This window comes from Scyliorhinus torazame, chromosome 3 (assembly GCF_047496885.1).
Source record: "Scyliorhinus torazame isolate Kashiwa2021f chromosome 3, sScyTor2.1, whole genome shotgun sequence".
NCBI lineage: Eukaryota > Metazoa > Chordata > Chondrichthyes > Carcharhiniformes > Scyliorhinidae > Scyliorhinus > Scyliorhinus torazame.
In genome coordinates, this window is record NC_092709.1 from 268,747,731 (window position 1) to 268,767,666 (window position 19,936).

At 43.2% G+C, this 19,936-nt stretch overlaps 1 protein-coding gene across 23 annotated transcripts in view; it reads right to left on the reverse strand.

The window, feature by feature from the left end:
• celf4 (CUGBP, Elav-like family member 4) overlaps positions 1-19,936 on the reverse strand; it is a 1,524,235-nt gene that overhangs the window by 53,779 nt on the left and 1,450,520 nt on the right. For 16 of the 23 annotated variants that reach the window (XR_011940282.1, XM_072497241.1, XM_072497239.1 and 13 more), the window contains one exon: positions 7,431-7,574. Coding sequence is in view for 22 of the 23 variants with exons in the window: in XM_072497241.1 (XP_072353342.1) it covers positions 7,431-7,574 (144 nt within the window). In the remaining variant the exon portion in view is untranslated. The remainder of the gene's footprint in view (positions 1-7,430; positions 7,575-19,936) is intronic. The other 7 variants (XM_072497251.1, XM_072497244.1, XM_072497252.1 and 4 more) reach the window with 1 other exon arrangement.

Sequence of the window (19,936 nt, forward strand, 5' to 3'; positions counted from 1 at the left end):
ATTGATGGTATCCTCCTCAAGCTGGACCGGATTGTCATTCCACTCAGTCTCCAGAGCTTGGTGCTCCGCCAAATCCATGAGGGACACCTGGGCATCGAGAAGTGCAGAGCCAGGCAGGCTGTCTCCTGGCCCGGTATTAGCCAGGATATCTCGAACATGGTCCTCAACTGTGCGACGTGTCAATGCTTCCAGCTAGCGTAGAGCAAGGAGACGCTTCAGCATCATGAAATCGAGACCTTCCCAATTTTCTGGGCAAGTTCATCCCAAACCTAGCCTCACACACCACGGCCCTACGAAACCTGGTGAAAAAGTCCACTGCCTTTGAGTGGAAGGCAGCACATCAGCAAATTGGCATCAACCTCTTTCGTCCCAGAGTACATAACACAACACTGTGAGAAACCCTAATTTCTAGATTTCCTGCCTAAAATCCTCTCCTCACCATCTGTTCTTAGTTCCTAGTTATTATTGTGCCAATATCTTATCATGCTTAACTGACAGGAAAGAGGAATGTGGTCTTGTAATTTTAATCTGAAAAGACCATTGGGAATCTAATGGGATTCAATTGGCCACTTGCCTTGGACCATGATGATTCAACGTCAATGGAAAATGAAACTGGGCTCAGTGTAAAATGGACACCAGATCAGATCCCATCAGTTTCCTGTAGTTTAGGTTAAGTTAAAATCACTCCCATACAGGATTTATTTGAAATCATAATGATTTCACAATTGTTAGAAGCATATTCCACAATTTTTACAACATACTGCCAATGGGCAAGGCTCCAATAAGTTCCTCTTAAAACAACCAAGAGAATATATTGTCCCTCTGTCAAACATTGCCCAGCATCCCTATAGAGTCTGATACTCATTTCGCGGGATTCTCCATCCCGCCAGCCTATTTTCCAGCACGGTGTGCCCTTGCCGGCTGCGGGAACGGAGGGGTTTCCCGTTGTGTGCCTCTCCACATTGTTGGGAAATGCGTGGGCATGGGTACACTGCCAGCGGGACGGAGGATCCCGCCAACAGAGAATCCCGCAGATTATTGTCTTTCAGCAGCCCAAAACAAGGAGGATTCCAGGGTAGTAAGAATTTAATTAATAAGCTATGCTGTCTCTGGAAAAGGAACTTTAAGGTGATGTACTCAAACTCTGCAGGATTATTAGGGAAACTGACAAAATAGATCAAAATATGTTGTTCATTATGATGAAGGGGGTCAAACACCAAAAGATGCACATTAAGAATTAGAAATTTATGGGAGGTTTGGCTGACTTATGGAAAACATACCCTGGAAGGCCATGTTAAACAGGCCACATATATTGGTTCAAGAAACAATTGGATGACATTTCTTTGTGCAGAATACTGAAAATGGCCCTGTGCACACCAAACTATTTCCTGTATTTCCCATATTGACTTTCTGGTTCTGATGAAAAAGCAGCACAATGGAACAGGTATCAGGGAAAATGTAAATGTAAATGTTGCCAGTACTTACATTAGGTGTGGTTACGCAGTTCTACTATGACTGATATATCTTGCAGCCAATATTCAATGCTAAGGCTATACATTTTCCACCAAACTAAGCGAGATTGATGTTCCAGATAACCATCGGCTTCTGTCCTATATGCTTATAATTTTCAGTGGGTCACAGTGGTTCTTTGTTGCTCCCTCTGTGTGAACTGCAAAGTGTTGAGGGCTGTAACTGATGTATGGGGAAGTGAGGATATTGAGAAAATGGAACTGCAAGGCCCACCTATAGGACACCACTGAAGGTACACAGTGTAAAGGAAAAGAGAGGTAATTTTAGATATAGCAATTCGGAGGTAAAATTGTTCCATACTTTTAAGTTCCTGGGAAAAAAATTAATTATAGTAGGGTCAAGTGAGATGAGTCCTGATCTCAACGCAGTCCAAATGAGAAGAGGATCTAGAAACACCAGAAGGTTATACTTAGAAAGAAAATTTGGTGATAGACTGATCATCAAAATGTCAATAATAAGGACCAAAGACAATTGAGATTGGGGGTCAGAGGTGAGAGTGAAGTGACTATCCAACAACCAGTTCCTTCATCTTTCCTATCGCATTTGGATATTGCCCAGAATATTTTTGGGGCTTATCTAAATAAGACTTCCTGTCAAGCGTCTAAGTGGGACACAATCTTGGAGAGATTGTATATGGTCTACCATCAGTGCTGTTCCTCTTTGCATGCTTCTGTTCTTAATTCTTGTAAGTTGTGACCATTAATATTGAATTGTCATTATATATATCAAGAAAGTAATCCTATGTGGTTACTTGTTTCATAGTAATAGGTGTGCAATTCCATCATTTTGAGAACTGAACCTATATCAATCTCACATAGCAAAAGGAGCATGCCATTTAGCCCTTCGAGCTTAATCTGCCATTCATTGAGATCATGGCCGATATCCAAATTAATTTCATATAACTGCCTTTGCCCCTTATCCCATAGTACCTTTGGTTCACAAAAACCTATGAATCTTCAACCTAAAATTAACACTTGATCAGGAACAATTGCTGTTTGCAAAAGAGAGTTCCAATGTGTCAAAGCATTTCCTAATTTTACTTCTATAAGTTTTGCTATAACTTTTAGACTATGGCCTCTGCTACTAGATTCCCTAACCAATGGAAACAGTTTCTCTCTATCAACCCCATCTGTTCCTCTGAATAACTTGAAATATTTGATCAATCAATCCTTAATTTGTTTTAATTTTAAATAAAGAATACAAGCTTAGTTTGTGCAATCTCTTCTTGTATTTTAAACCTTGGGGTCCAGATATAATTTTGTAGATGCACACTACACTTCCCCAAGGCCAATCTATTCTGTCCAAGGTGCGCCCAGAAGAGCAGCTGTGGTCCACCAGGGCTTTGAATAGCTGAATCTAGACTTCTGACCCCTTCTATTCTCATCCTTTAGATATAAAGGCAAACAATGCATTAGCTCTTTTGATTTCCTGTACCAATTTATGACTTTTTAATGATCTATGAACATATACCCCCCTAGTTTTTTGAGCCTCTAGTTTTCATCATTTTGAAATTACTCTTTTTAAAAAATCCTTTTCAGATTCAAAGTAGATGATCTCACATTCGTCTATATCAAAGTCTATTTGCAAGTTGTCTTTATCTATTGGTGCCTCTCATTAATTTTATGTTTCTAGCCACACTGCTTACAATGCTTTACAATGCTCTTTGTTTCATCAGCAAATTTGGATATGTGGCTTTCTATCTCATCATCTAAGTCATTAGTAAATACAGTGAATATGAGAGTGATCCACTTACTAATACCCCAATGACAGTACTATAAGTACTTTCTTACTTTAGCATCAACTAGGTTACTGCTCTACCAGGTTGATATTACCATTGGTAATATTCTCTCCATTGAAACGTATTTATAAACATGTTTCACAGAAATACTTTTTTTTCATCCACAGATCAATTTATGTGAGATTGATTAAAGGGTTAGAATGTGGGCTCCCATCGGAGGTTTTCCCTATTTATTGTAACATGGAAAAGAGAGGATAGGGATTGGAAGATTATTAAAATAAAATAATCTGTAAAGCTGGGAACAGGCAGCAATCCCTAATGGAGTTATGCATTCTAAGGCTTTAAATCTCATAAGTGGTATTACCTCAAAATAGACAGTGCTGTGAACTATTTATTAATGGCTATAATATTTGATGGCAAAGGTCCTAAATTGAAATAGTGAGTTCACGTTAATTGAAGTATTAGGTCCAGTTCTTTGTTGAATATTGGGATAACCAACAATGTCGAACCCAGAACACTGTGACTGCGTTTGCTTAGAAATACTGGGTGCGATTTAAAGGAAATGAAACAGTCCCGTGTCGAGCGCATTTAGCCGGGTGTTTCCTGGTGGTGCTAGCGCCACTGTTAAATGGAACTCTGCTTCATTTCTGGGCCTTAGCGAGGCACACCCCGCCAATCCCGCACTTAGTCCCGTTTCCTGCACTAAAGTGCTCTGCTTGCCAGTGCAGGAAGAGATTGAAATGGTGCCCCAATTTCTAGACCCCCGCACCGTGGCTTCCGGACTTCCCCCAACAAGGGGGTTAGCGAGCCCCACACGCCCCCAACTCATATGGGCAGGGCACACCCGGGCATGATGCCACCTGGGCTCCACCATCCTGGCATCTAGGCAGTGCTCTTGCCAGCCTCGCAGTGCCACCTGGGCATCCTGGCACTGCCTGTGTGGCACCCAGATGGCACTGCCAGGGTACCATGCTGGCAGTGCCATGGTGCCCGGGTGGCATTGGGGGTACCAGGGTACCACCCTGCCCATAGGCCGAACAGCCAGGGGTCCCGATTGCCTGGGCGACCCCCCAAGTGCCGGTACCCTTGGTCCACAACTAGTGCTAAACGGTGCACGCTCACCGTCTCCGAGACGAGATCGTTAGGCCCTAGGTAGATCCACATAGCCATATTCAAGTGGGATTAACTGTTTACGTGAATATGCAAATCTGGGTCCTGCTGTCAATGGGTGGGATCCAGATCGCAACACCTTGCAAGATCTCGTCAGATCTCGCGAGGCGTGACAAGGTTCATAAATCTCGTGAGAGACCTCTCGCGAGATTTACTGACTTTGTCGGGACCGGTGAGGCCGATAGATCGTGCCCACTGATTTTGAACCATCTTTAATCTCCGGCTGGAAGATTTTTTTAACCAATAAACGAAGAAAGTTTTCATTAAAAATACTCATCTTTTCAGATCAACTAAACACAGATAAAATAAGTCTCCATTTGTGGGCAGTGGTTTTCAAACTATCTGATGTACTAGTTGCAAACTTTGACATACTTTCAGGAAGAGCCCCTGCGTCAACATCTGAAGGACTTTGTTGGCTGCCAATGCCATGATTGCTGGAGACATAAACAGAAGTAATATGCTGGTGTGGCAGCAAATGCAAAGGCTTACAGAATTTGCTAGCGGATGGTCTACAATCAGATGACATTCAAAGCGCTCTTGAATCCCCTTAGGGTCCAGTGACTTAAATCTGAAAGCCAATGATTTACAAATCTATGTTATAGGCCTTTCATAGAATTTTAACAAAATGTAAAGAAACGCTCTAAGCATAACTGAACGCCCTAAATGAAACAGTGCCAGGGAAACCACTGTGTGTTAGTCAGTCAGATTTGAGGTTAAGACACTGCACACCCCTACAAGATAAACAGATAATATCCAGCTGATGTGAAATTTTTAACCATTATTCTAATCTTTTGTAATTAAGTTACGCATTCAAACTGCACTCCATGTTTCTTAGACACTGTAAATGTCAGACATTGATTTGGAATCCTATGATAACCCTTTGAGAACCATAGAAATAATCTTTTAATTTGAAAAATACTAATACCTTTTCAACAATTGCAATATCACCACATTGGGCCCATGTATGTTATAAAATGGAGAATTGGATAGGATCTCATTGCTCATTCATAATGTGATCAATTTTTAAATTTTTTAAATCTATTGCAGCAATCTAATTTTCGTCCTTAAAGGGTTGAAAATACAGTTTTATCCTTTAGGGGACCCCATGAAGAGTAACAGATGAATTGGTAAAGTACTAGACGTGTGTGAATTATTGTACTTATTTTGCGAACTAAAAAAAAAGCAGGAAAAAATTGACGATATCACACTTTGGTTACAGTACATTCCCACTTTACTTTTACGAGAAGGGAAGTCCAATATCCCATTAAATGCGACAGGCACGAACAACTTCTGAAGGAATTCTCTTGAGAATAATGGCAATGACCATTGAATAAAGTTTTAAAATGCCACACAAGCCAGATATTATCCTTCATCTTTGGTTACATTTCTTTGCAGTCAGGACTCGCAGCACACACCAATAGAACATTTCATTTGTTGGAAATGACTTTAGATCTTTGCATTGTTTTTTATTAGTGACATGTGTACCATATGATAATATACAAAAAAGTGTTGGAAATCCCATATTACAGTAAAAGACAGTTTGAAATCTCTGTTCCTCAGTTTAACAGACATACAACTTGAAACGTGAAGGAAATCATTGAGTACGGATTTTTCTTTTAGAATTCAACTACTCAACATGCTACGCTTAGCACTTTTGACTTTAATGAAACAGTATAAATTATGAAATATTTTGATGTTATCTTTTATTTATATTCCTCTCTGCATTAAATATGTTTACACAGCATAGTAGGTCAGAATATTTGCAATGCTACAAAATGTACTCGGTGTTCATTAATGAGGTCATTAAATTGGTCGAGGTGTTTACAGTGGGACCCACTTACAGCCTTTGATCCCATTCAGGATCTTCTGGAAGTTCCAAACATTATTTTAAGTCATTTGTTTATAATCTGCATCAAAATTATTGCATCTTTTACGTGTTCTAATTTGAGTTCCACTGTATACAGGTTAACTTAATCAATAGATATCTGATTTCCTTGAATACAACCAACTGACTGTATTTTACAGAACAGACATTTATCTCAAGTGTAACTAATATGTTTGTTGGAGGCAGCACAAAAATACCACAAAAAAAATAAGACTAATGCATGAAGAGTTGGTGTGTGCAAAAGACATTCTGGTAGTAACATGGCCTTGATCCCTTTCAACTGTTTATTTTGGCAATCTGTTTATTTTGGGAGTATTAATTTCCCAGATTTTGAGGTTAATAAAAATACGGAGCAACCACATTAAAAAGAAGAAAAGTCAATGACGTTACATCTACATCAAGCATTATCGATTCAGGCCATCTCTTGGGGAAGTAGCTTTCTTTTTTTAAAAATAGCCTCCTGCCAAATTTGTGCTGAATCCAAATGAAAGTTACTACACCCTTTTCAGATCAATAGCAAAGGGAAATGACTCAGCTACAAACTTTCATGTCATTTTTGGAAAACAATAAACAGAACAAAAAAGAACAAGAGCGATCATTATCCAGAACCACATGTGGAAAAGCCCATGTTCTGTTTTGTTCTCGAAAGCATTCAAGTTCAACTACATGTGAAGATTTGTGCTTGTTCCAAAGCAGTTTTTCAGTCAGAAGATAATCGATTGTTCATGGGGTTTTGACTAATTGTTCAGTTATAACCCTCAACTGTTTGTACAAAAGTATTCAAGGACCTTGTTCCATTCAAGGATATACAGTATTCTACATATCTACGTACAAGAAGTTCTGGTAATCTAAAAGCAAAGCAAGAATATTGTAATGTTAAATATAATCCAGTCCTTTTCCCTCAGCAAAATAAATTGGTCGTTAAAGCCTTAGCTGGGTTGCTGAGGGGAAAGGTTAAAGGTTAATTGACAGAAGAGTGGAATCTTTCATAATTTGCAATGACTCATTGTTCAGACATAATTATTTCAGTGTGTGTTGACATAAAATCTAGTTTTTAAAATCATTTCTCACAGAATAGCAATTGAACTTTTTTTTATCTGTACCCACCAAAGCATTTACTTTGGTTTGTCGCTCGGTCCACAAACACTTTTGAGGAGATGACATTACCGAAAGGCAGGAACATTTGCATGAGCTCAGCATCTCCAAACTCCTGAGGAAGATGATAGATAAAAAGGTTGCAACCCTCTGGACCTGCAGAGAAAGGATTGCACTACATTGAAAGAGTTGAAAAGTGGTACAGAAATGGAAGATATCAAAATAAGCATCTCAGTTCACAAACCTGCTGGAAAAAAGCATGCACAAACACATTAAGGTTTGCAGCTAATGAAGTAACAATACATGCCAATACCTATGCCTTATTATTATACAAAATAGCAAACATCAAAAAAACCTACCTCAAAAGGACATCTTTTGTGGCCTATTACTTAGAATTTTGACATTTCAGCTAAGAAAATGAAGGATAGGTAGGAGACGAACTGAATGTACGAGGTATCTTATAGTGTTTTTCTTTCAATCTATCTGCCTTTTCTTATAGATGGACCTTCTAGTCCGTACCTGTTTCCACATCAAGTACTCTCTCAAAAAGCATGGATTTGATAAAGAGGAAAATTTACATTAATAATAATCTTTATTGTCACAAGTAGGCTTACATTAACACTGCAATGAAGTTATTGTGAAAAGCCCCTAGTCGCCACATTCCGACGCCTGTTCGGGTACACGGAGGGCGAATTCAGAATGTCCAAATTACTTAACAGCATGTCTTTCAGGACGTTTTGGAGGAAACCGGAACACCTGGAGGAAACCGACGCAGACACAGGGAGAATGTGCAGACTCCACACAGATAGTGACCCAAGTGGGAATCGAACCTGGGACCCTGGCGCTGTGAAGCAACAGTGCTAACCACTGTGCTACCGTGCCGCTGTCACCTCCAGTCCTGTCACATCCAGTTGTGGTGGACAATTAAGTAAATAAGCGGAGGAGGAGGCTTCATGAACATCCCCATCCTCAATGATGCTCAGCATCTGAGTGCAAAAGACAAGGGTGAAACATTCTCAACCACCTTCCAGCACACTTTCTGAGTGGATGAACAATTTCAGTCTCCTGCTGAAGTGCCCAGAGTCACAGAAGCCAGCCTTTAGCCTTTGCCCAGAGTCACAGAAGCCAGTCTTTAGCCTTTGCCCAGAGTCACAGAAGCCAGTCTTTAGCCTCACTCCATGTGCTTCATCAAGAAATGACTAAGTGCACTAGCTGCAATAAATGCTATGGCTTCTAAAAACATCCCACTGTAGTGCTGTAGAACTAGCCATGCTGCTAATTAAGCTGTTCCAGTACAGCTGCACGCTTGCACACAGCTCAACAAAGTAAAAGATAGACCAGGTATTATAAACAGGACAAATCCAATCTGACCAATCAATGTCCCACCTTTCTGCATTCAGTTATGAGCGAAGTGGTGGAATGTGTCATTGTCAGTGCTACACTTACTCACCAATATTCTGTTCACAGACCCTCAGTTTGGGTTCCACCAGGCCCACTCAGCTCCAGACCTCATTATAGCCTTAATCCAAACATCGACAAAAGAGCTGAATTCAAGAGAGGAGGGGAGGGTGACTGCCCTTTACATTAAAATACAGCATTAGCTTGAGTGTGACACCAAAGAGTCCGACTATATCTGAAGTCAAGGAAATCAGAGGGAAAGCTCTTCATTGACTGAAGTCACACCTAGTCCAAAAGAAGGTGGTTATGGTTGTTGGAGGCCAATGATCTCAGCCCCAGAACACAACTGCAGAACAGTATCCTCTGCTCAACCACCTTCAGCTGCTTCATCGATTAATTTCACTCCGTAACAAGGTCATGTGGGGAAGTTCACTGATGGTTACACAGCGTGCAATTCAATTTGCAATTACACAGATACTGAAGTAGTCCATGCCTGTATGCAGCAAACTAACATTCAGGCTTGGGTTAGTCGCAAGTAACAGTTGCACCACACAATGACCACCTGCAACAAAAGGAAGTCTATCCACTTTCACTTGCCACTCAATGGCATCATCAAATTCCTATTATCAACATCCTGCAGGTCACCACTGACTGGAACCAGTTTTGAAGAAGAGTCATACGCACTCGAAATGTTGGATGGAATTTTCCCATATTTTTTCAGTGTCAGTCCCGACGGGAAAACCGCCAGTGCCAGCAGGAATCCTAACTGGACATTCAGCTTTTATAACAAAATTTGTTTTCTCCCACGCAGCTCACGCCGCGCTCATGGTGGCTTGCCCCTGATTCGCTCGCCCCGGGAAAATGTAATCTCTGTAATCAATGGGACGCTCCTTTTAAACACCTCCCTAGCTGTTCCAAGTCCAGTCGGCGAGGAATGACTGCCAGGAAGACAGCACCACATTTCACGGAGGGAGCCCTCACCAAATCTCTGGATGGTATCAAGCAGAGGTGTGACATCCTGTACCTGCGATCAGCCAGACACCTAGCAAGCAAGGTCACCAACCCCACCTGGGTGGCTGCGATAGTGAATGCCAGCCCTCCATGAGAGAATGGCGCTACAATGCTGAAAGAAGGTGAATGACCTTCTTTGTGCAGCCAGGGTAAGTCTGCCTCCTCCTGTTTTTCGCTGTAGCCCCTAACACACCCATCACACCTCCACGTGATCTCACTCCCACCCACCTCACGGTTTCAATCAGTAGGCCAGCCAAGAGCACAGACCCGAGCAGCACTGAGGGAGACAACTTGGAGACAAGCATTAAAGGGAGGTGTCACAGCTCTCACCTGCATCCTCCACTAGTGCAGATACTCACACCTTGATGTAAATAACTGACAGACAAACTTCTGGGTCACACTGGTGAGCACCTCACCGCTGAAGATCCACAGCAGGTGAAGGAGGGAAGGCAGAGCCCAAGACTCTGCTGAGTCCCAGGCCGATGACATGCCCCTGAATCTGGTCATCCCAGAGATGGTGGTGCTGCAAAGGCAGAGTTGTGAGTGTCAGGAAGGGATGACAGCATCCCTCCTCAGATTACATGGCTAAATGGAGGAGAACCATTGCGTTCTGTCCAAGGAGATGGTGCCTCACTCCTATACAATGAGGCCAACAGTGCAAGGGAGGCGTCTGCCATGGAGACCACAATAGTGAGTGCATGTCAGACCCCCATGGTGGGAGAGATCTTCACAACCTAGTCCTGGTTGTCACCAAACCAAGAGGCTATGAGGACATCTCTAGTCCTGTGCCCCAAGCAGGCCCTGACCATCACCCAAAGTCCTTCTTCCTCCTCCTCCTCCACGGGTTGCCCCTCACCGCCCTTCTCAACCTTCTCCTCATCCAAAGAGATGTGGCGCACAGAAAATCTGGAAAATTGGCAGCGGCATTGAAAAGTGAGTAAGAGGTAAATACGAGGGTGAAATCCTGTCAACAGCAGCAGTTTATATTTATGTTGTGTTTTGAGCTAAGTAAAATGTCCCAAGGCACTTTACAGGAGTGTTTTCAGACATAATTCAACACTGAGCCAAGGAAGCAGACATCAGAACAGCTGCGGAATTCTCCACCGGCGGGATTCTCCGCTTCGCCGGCAACACACCCATGCCTGTGGGTTTCCCGATGGCCTGCGGGTAGCCACGATGGGAAACCCCATTGGCCGGCTGCGGGAACGGAGAATCCCGTTGCCAGCGGGGCCGCGCCACACCGGAAAACGGGGCTGGCGGGACGGAGAATCCTGCGGTTCTTGGTCAGGGAGGCAGTTATTCTGGAGCATTTTACAGGAAGATAGAATGAGCGAGAGGTGGAATGCATCAGAGTGGGAGTTTCAGGAGTTATCCTTCTCAAGGCCAGTGTGAGCCGCTGCTCTCAAAAGCCCTTAATTAACATGACAGCAAAAGGGATTTTGTGGTGTTGAGTTTCAAATGTTTCACCTGGTTTACTTTGAAATGGATGAGGCCTCTGTGTTCAAATCACTTTGTTTACCTGAGCCAAGGAAGGCTTTACTAATGAAAAGTGATTGTTTCGCTGAGCAGCTGGATGCTTCCAGTTGAGCACAATATGAATGCATTGAGAAAGGTGGATGGATGGTAAGTAATGTTGTACAATTTGCTGCACTAAATGTTTTCAATTGTACCTGACAAGACTGCATTTTTAAATTTTAAAATGCATTTCAAAAGTAATGAAGTCTTTCATTGCATTTTGAGCAGTGAAGTTTTCAGAGTGACCCTACAGATTATTCGCATTAGTAGCATTTACTCATTCACATTACTGACAAAACCTGAAACGAACAAGTCCGTCTTCGAGCTGACAGCAGCCCATTTCCACTTCATTAAAATGTATTAGGCTTGGCTTCATTTCAATGATGGGAGCATAGTATTTCTTCCTTTTAATCGTAAATTGAGTCCTAATGAATATTTGCTAACCAGTATTCCCCTGGCTAATATGTTATTTTACTTGCCAAGCATGAATTGCTAATGCTAAAACAGTTTACACAGAGGGTAGTGGTCTCCGTGACATTTCTCTGCAAACAAGGATGTGAAAACAGATATGTAATTGTCTGCAAATATCTTCAATGTCATTTACTGGGCTTGTACGTGAGCCTTTGTGTGTTTATTACATCTTGTAGCACATTAACATTCTGTACCGGAATCACCATTTTCAACAAAACTGTTTCAGGGTGAACTTTCGAAAAGCTCAATAATAAATTGCTCAGCTAATTAATACACCAAAGTAAAGAATTGCATTTATATAGCACTATTTATGGCCTCGTGACATTCCAAAGCACGATGTGGAGATGCTGGCATTGCACAGTAAGAAGTCTTACAACACCAGGTTGAAGTCCAACAAGTTTGTTTGGAGTCACTAGCTTTCGGAGTGCAGCTCCTTCCTCACTCACCTGTTGAAGGAGCTACGCTCCGAAAACTAGTGATTCCAAACTAACCTGTTGGATTCCAAAGCACTTCACAGCCAATGAAGTACCTTTTGAAATGTAGTCATTGTTGTAATATTTGAAACATAATTAAATTGCAGTGCAAGGTAAAGTTCTGACCTGCTTTAGAATTGATGTGTACATTTTAAGAGAGGCCAGGAGTTGCAGTTTGGGTATAGTGCTGAACATATTCACTGGTGTCTTCTTGACATATTGTGGACTAAAGCTACCATTAGTCAGTGGTAGTAATGTGCCTAAACGGTACTGTAAGGTGTTACATTAATAAGAATGGTTATTGTCACTGATGCTTACAAGTAGTGTGTACTCACTTGTGTGCCTTTTCTAGGCTGTCATGAGTTAGCTGGAAACTTTTGGGTGCAGGTCCTTCTTCGTGATTGTTCTTCAACACAGATGCTGATAACCTTCTGTGTCTTTTCAGCAATTTCTAATTTGCTTTCAAACATATTTTGGGACCCAAGTTCGATTCCCACCTTGGGTGACTGTGTGGAGTTTGCACTTTCTCCCCGCGTCTGCGTTGGTTTCTTCCGGGTGATCCGATTTCCTCCCACAGTCCAAAGCAGCCCAAAGATGTGCATATTAGGTGCATTGGCAATGGTAAACTGGTCCTAGGTGGGCTTACAGGGATAACATGGGTTTTAGGCCGAAGTGGGGTGCTCTTTCGAAGAGACGGGGCAGATTCACGGGCTGAATGGCCTCCTTCCTGCACTGTAGGTATTCTATAAGTGGACTTCAGCTGCTAGAGGTGTTGATAGAGTTAACTGCCAGTCACCAGCAACTGGTTCATTCTCCATGGCAACACCTCGACTAACCTGAGTCCACTTGCCAACCAATCAGCACTCTCTTTTCTTACGGTACAAATTGTCATTCCCTTTATATTTGATGTTCCTGCCAATTGTCCTAATGAGTGCAAGATGAAAAGCTTTGACAAAAAAGTCTCTTTTTCAACAATACACATGTTTTCTACTTCAAAACAACTATTAGAGTGTACCAACTTAAATTTTCAGTGTGGAATCTCCTGTCTAATTATACAGCTGAAATTTTAGCTGCTGTCTTGGGATCAAATAGTGTCATGCAAAACTAGCAATCAGAACTGGGTTTCTATGGACCAATTTCATATTAAGCTGCCGCAGGATATGGATCATTTCCACTGTGAATGTAATGAATATAACATAGTCCATGGAATTTAACAATGTTCCACAACATTATCTTGATTCCACCAACAGCATTTAACTGTGTCTCAGTAATGATGGCCAAAAATGATGTTGAAACACAGTGAAGTTAAGGAACTTCGTATATGGTTTGGATGTTAAGTATGCTTCTCAGATGTACAGACCAGACGGCGGCATGGCTGATCACAAGTCTTTCCTGAGTTAAATTCACTCAGATGGAATGGCATTTGGCCTCATCAAGCAAAGCTATCTGTGACCTTATCAGATGAAAATGTTTGGGCTTAACTAGGAGAATCATAGAATTCCTGCAGTACAGAAGGAGGCCATTCAGCCCATCAAGTCTGCACCGACCCTCTGAAGGAGCACTCTACCTATATCCATTCCCCTGCCCATCCTGCCCTATCCCCATGAATTAACCTGCATATTCCTGGACACTAAGGGGCAATTTTAGCATGACCAATCCACCAAACCTGCACATCTTTGGATTGCGGGAGGAAACCGGAGCACCCAGTGGAAACCCACGCACACATGGGCAGAACGTACAAACTCCACACCGACAGTCACCCAATGTGGAATTGAACCCGGGTTCTTGGCGCTCTGAGTCAGCAGTGCTAACCATTGTGCCACTGTGCCGCCCCTATACATCCTTTACTGACACTGAAAGCTGAACTATGCACTGTCTGGCATACAACAAGTGGCCAGCAAAGGAAAATGTGCAGGAGGTTTGTTTTACCATTTGTTCAATATCAAACTAAGTAATGTTCCTATAGTATTATCCCGACTCGGTTGGTAGCAGTTAGTAATGAGTCACGGATGGTTGTGGGTTCTAACACCACAGGATCACTTGGTCTTAAAAACCAAGGTGGCAACTCATTGCAGAACTGAGGGTATTACATTGTATGGCGGTTGATGGTCTTGTAGCCATCTGGGATGGCCACTTACAACAAGAAACATGGACGTTCGCAAAGCCTAAACGGAGATATGGACAATGTAAGATTCAGGCAGACACAGAGCCTGCATGTATATTCGTGAGCAGAGAATCCAGACAGCATCGAAACCCCCAACCGATTAGCAATTGATGGCCCATCTCCGTAAGACAAAGGATTGATACTCAGGTAACCGATACAAGCCCAGACAGTCAAGGCGCCACTCCCTTTACTCAGGAAGAATAAACAGCAAGGTCAATGACCGCTTAGAACACGCCCAGCCATCAAGGCACCCGCCCTTTTATTGGCTCAGATCGAAGGCAGTGATCAAGAACTGCCCAATTAATTGGGTCCAAACCTAAGGACCGCCCAAAAGAGCTCGAAACACTCCAAGGATAAAGAGAGACACTGCCATGTGTTCGATCTCTTTTGGACCTGGCGCTCCGGCAACGTCCATCTCCAATCGCAGCACCACGACCAGAAGCAAGTTTAAGTTCAACGCTCGCTACCAGACGGATGATCCTAGCTGAACCGCAGTTACTTCTCCAGACCCAGCCGATCCAGATTCGAACAAAGGCCACTGTTCCTCTGACCTAAGCCAGGTGCCTGAAGTTAAGTACATGTTGTCATAGCCGTTAGGTGTAGTTTAGCTCGTAGTGTTTATGTTGCATGTGTAAGTTAATCTTGTGTGTAAATAAAGTATCATTGATCTTGAATTAACTAACTGGTTGTTTGGCTCTTTGATCGATACCCGGTTGAACCTTGTGGCGGTATCATTTGTTACCTGGTGACTCTGAGAGCATATCATAGCATTATCTAGATAAAAGAAGGGCAAACCTATTGACTGCCATATTTAGAGCAAGTAAAGATAGCAACATTTATTGGCGACCTCTGACGGGACTCGACCCAGAAGTGACTGTGTCACTCCGAGAAAACCCACAAAACCTTTGAATTCAAAACCCAATTTGAAAAGTGAAATAAACCACAAGTGTAAGACCAGTATCGATCAAACCTCCAAGATTCGGAAGTATGTAGTAATTTGCATGTGTACTAACAGGGATATAAGGTAAACACGTTAGATTTTGTTGCGTGAAATTTTCGAGAGTTGTGTGAACCGGAAAATAGCTTAAGCCATACCCGCTGCTTGCATCACCGCTTTATTCCCCCCATCCCAAATTCACGGTAGAGATACAGAGATTACGGTAGAGATACAGAGAGTATGGTAGAGATGGCAATGAACAATGAAGGCAATGGAACACCTTATGTACCCACAGGAACCCTAGGTCGCAGCGACCGATAGAGCAGAACAGTGTCCCATATGGGAAGAGGAAATTAGGAAGTACCTAAAGGGAAAAGGACGGTCCCTATGGTCTGAGTTTTGTGCAAATGAAGAGACAGGTCCTGGTAGTATAGGACAAACTTGGTGGGATAACCTGACCGAGATCCATAAAAAGAGTTTAAGTAGAATTCGTAAGCCGATGGCAATCGTGTCCTTTTTGGCACAATTGCGAGGCACAGAGGAGGTCGTGAGGATGCTCCGCAGGCAGCTTGAAGAGAAAGAGAAGAGGAATGAGGGAAACGTTAGTGAATGCGAAAAAGTAAACGAGCAACTGCGAGAGCAGCTAACGGCGAAGGACAAGGAAATGGCTGATGTCAAACGGGTACACCAATCTTGTCTCGCTCACCTAAGTAGCATTCAGTTACAGTATGATAAGGCCTACCAAGACACGCAACACGTGGTCTCGGTAAGAGAAGAAACAGAACATCAAGTAGAACAATTGAAAAAGCAATGCGAGGACTTAAAGGCAGCCCTACGAGCACTCCACAGTTCCACCATGGAACAGAGGCAGAGTTCGGTAGACCATGCCAAATGCAGGCAGCAAATTGTAAAATTGCAATCACTGCTCTCAGTTCAGAATGGTTTCAGAGATACCTTTGGACCAGATTTAGACCAGGAAGATGGCCCCGATTGGCAGGAACTTAATGAAATGGTCCATCGGTACATAAATGGAACAGAGATTTAGAATAGAGCTCCCCTAGGCCCCGAAAAGGAAAGCACCCGCACCACCGACTGCACAGGTAGCACCCAATCCTATGAATCCAGTCACCAGGCAGCGCAGAGTACCGACAGAAGACCAACCCGATTTCGTGTACACCACCCCACTAACCACCACCCAGTTAAAGGATGGCCGTGATAAAATAGAAACCTTTCACCCCACATCAGACCCACACCATTTCTTTGAGCGAGTTAGACAACAGACAGTCATGTACGGTCTGGATGAGCAGGAAGAAGTGAAACTCTTAGTAATGAGTCTTGATCCATCCATTAGTTCAGCCCTTCCCGACCCACAAAATGTAGGAGGAGGTCGCCTCCAGGATATGAAGACTGCCATCCTAGATGCAATTGGCTATAATAGAGGAGATCCCGTAGAAGGACTCAACCGATGTAGGCAGAAGGAAGGAGAGCATCCAACAGCATTTGCTGGATGCCTCTGGATACACTTCACAGCAGTATTTGGAGATTTAGCCCGCGCCCATTTAACTGCAGACAATACAGCCAAATGGACACGTATTTTAGTCTCCCATGCCACAGATGCAGGACAAAAAGCATGTGCAAATTATGACCCCTCAGGCCTCGCACACAATGAAGTGTGGGTTCTGAAGAGACACTCTAGAGCTTGGGAGCAATCCCTACATAAAAAGGCAGAGCAGGAGAAGGTAGAAGCAAACATGAATCCAGTAAGGACACATCAAGACCCCGCATGGGTAAATGAAGGTAGAAATGACGGACAGCACCATAAGTCTCAGGGATGCTATAATTGCAGACAGAAGGGACAATACGCCCGCGAATGCAGACAAAATCCCCCGAACCAGCAACAACACCAACAGCCCAACCCCCCACCCAGGGAACCATACCCAAGGAAGCAATACACCAAAGAGCCTGCTCCACCTTATGTGCCCCAGTGGTCATGTTACAACTGTGGGCAGTCAGGACACTTTGCCCGAGATTGCAGGAGACCTCCACCATCAGCTAGACTAGCCCCCATATATGAAAGAGAACACCACCCAGAGCAGCTACAAGGTCCCAGCTGCCCCATGCAAACTGTGAGAGCTTACCCGCCACTTCTCATGGCAGGGACACCTCAGCAATGCCACTTCATTTTTGTTTCTCTCCTCCTTCCTCTCTTCTTCGGTCACACTACACTGACTCCATATGCTAGTTACACCCCAGGCCAAATGTGATTTACGGTGTCCCATTCTCTGATGGAGCCTGCCCGTTTTAAAAAAAAATTTGTCTTTTACGTTAAATGTTTGCATCTTGTACGACTTTGTGTGTTGATCTCATTCCAAATTTCTTGATGCAGTCATAACTACCCTTTTGATGACACATGGTAGTTGAAGGAACAAGTTTGTCGGAAGTCCATAGATATTCAAATTCTTTCATTCTTGTAAGGTCACCCAGGCAGTGGAGTAACGGCACTTATCCCCGCCCTGCCTGAGGACCCCCTATGTATTTGGTCAGCCAAGCTTGGGTAGTGGAGCAATGGCACTGATCACCGCTCTACCACGGGATTCCACCCTTCTTGCCCTGCCTTGGCTTATACGCACCCCATTCGGAAAGTTCTTTTTGAAACCCTTTTACTGTTCTTTTAAAGTGTGGTTTAAAGAATGCACTTTGCCACAGTTTTTGTTTGCTTTCCGGCGACCCTTCAGTCGCTAACCCCCAACTACTATTTACATGTCCAAACACTTGAAACAAATTTGCTGCTCGGGAAAAAAACTACCTCAACACTGGACGGAGAAATTGTCTGCCCACCCAGCGCATCGACCACAGGCTGCGAGATTGCTCGCACTGTGACAGAATTTATTTCTCAGATGTCTTGTCTCCCAAATGGTTGGTTTAAAAAAAAAATGAGGGAGTCACATATGGTGACAGTTCTAAATGGGAAATTCATGTTAAGGAGAAACAGACAGACAAACGAGATATTAAACAACAAGATAATAACAGATATTATGCTTGTACCCCCCGTAATATACGAATATACCAGGAGACAGAGGAAGACAAAGACAAAATGAAGACAGACCTGATGACCTGCATCATGATCGTCGTTGGATCACTACAGTTGTGTGCGTTATCAGCCCCTATATCCTTCACCACACAGGCCCCAAACATGACCACCCAACACGATACCCCTAGCCCGGACACTACACCACACATAGAAACAGCCACTGATACCCCCACATGGTGCGATAATATCATAAAGTGGTATTCCCTTTCTTACATGGTAGAAGCTCTATTGATTATAGCAATACTTTGTAGTGTTGTCCAGACACTCAGACTTAGGAATTGGCGAAGGAGAGCCTCCCGCTCCCCAGTATACACACTCAGAGCCCCTGTTTTCAGACTTCAACAGACCCCACACTCTTTCTGAACCCTTTTCTGAATAATAAATGCCGTGGTTTTCAAGACAAATTACTTTCTCTGTAAATGGCATAAGTGTTAAGTAGAAATGTGATGCTGCTATTGTTTATTTTGTACTTGAATATAAGTTCTTTTGGTTATGAGCAAGCAGCATAAGTGTAGTTCAGATAAGGACAGTTAGAAGTTCCCCTGATTGTGTAAACAAGTTGAAATGTATGATTGAATGTGATAGTGCCCCCTTAGAGTTTCTTTACAGATGTGTGATGTATTAAAAGAAAACTTAGGTAAATGTTCCAATCCATAGGACAGAGTCGTATAGAACCTGTCCTTGATTAAGGGTACCCAGCATACCAGAGAACAGAAGAAGATTCAGTAGTGTGATCCATCGCGCTTCTCATTTAGGATCAAGAGGACGGATTGTAGCCATCTGGGATGGCCACTTCCAACAAGAAACATGGACATTCGCAAAGCCTAAAGGGAAATATGAACAATGTAAGATTCAGGCAGACACAGAGCCTGCATGTATATTCGTGAGCAGAGAATCCAGACAGCATCGAAACCCCCAACCGATTCGCATTTGGTGGCCCATCTCCGTAAGTCAAAGGATTGATACTCAGGTAACCGATACAAGCCCAAACATTCAAGGCGCCACTTCCTTTACTCAGGAAGAATAAACAGCAAGGTCAATGACTGCTTAGAACACGCCCAGCCATCAAGGCACCCGCCCCTTTATTGGCTCAGATCGAAGGCAGTGATCAAAAACTGCCCAATTAATTGGGTCCAAACCTAAGGACCACCCAAAAGAGCGCAAAACCCCCAAGGATAAAGAGAGGCACTGCCATGTGTTCCATCTCTTTTGGACCTGGCGTTCCGGCAACGTCCATCTCCAATCGCAGCACCACGACCAGAAGCAAGTTCAAGTTCAACGCTCGCTACCAGGTGGATGATCCTAGCTGGACCGCAGTTACTCCTCCAGACCCAGCAGATCCAGATTCAAACAAAGGCCACTGTTCCTCTGACCTAAGCCAGGTGCCTGAAGTTAAGTACAGGTTGTCATAGCTGTTAGGTGTAGTTTAGCTCGTAGTGTTTATGTTGCATGTGTAAG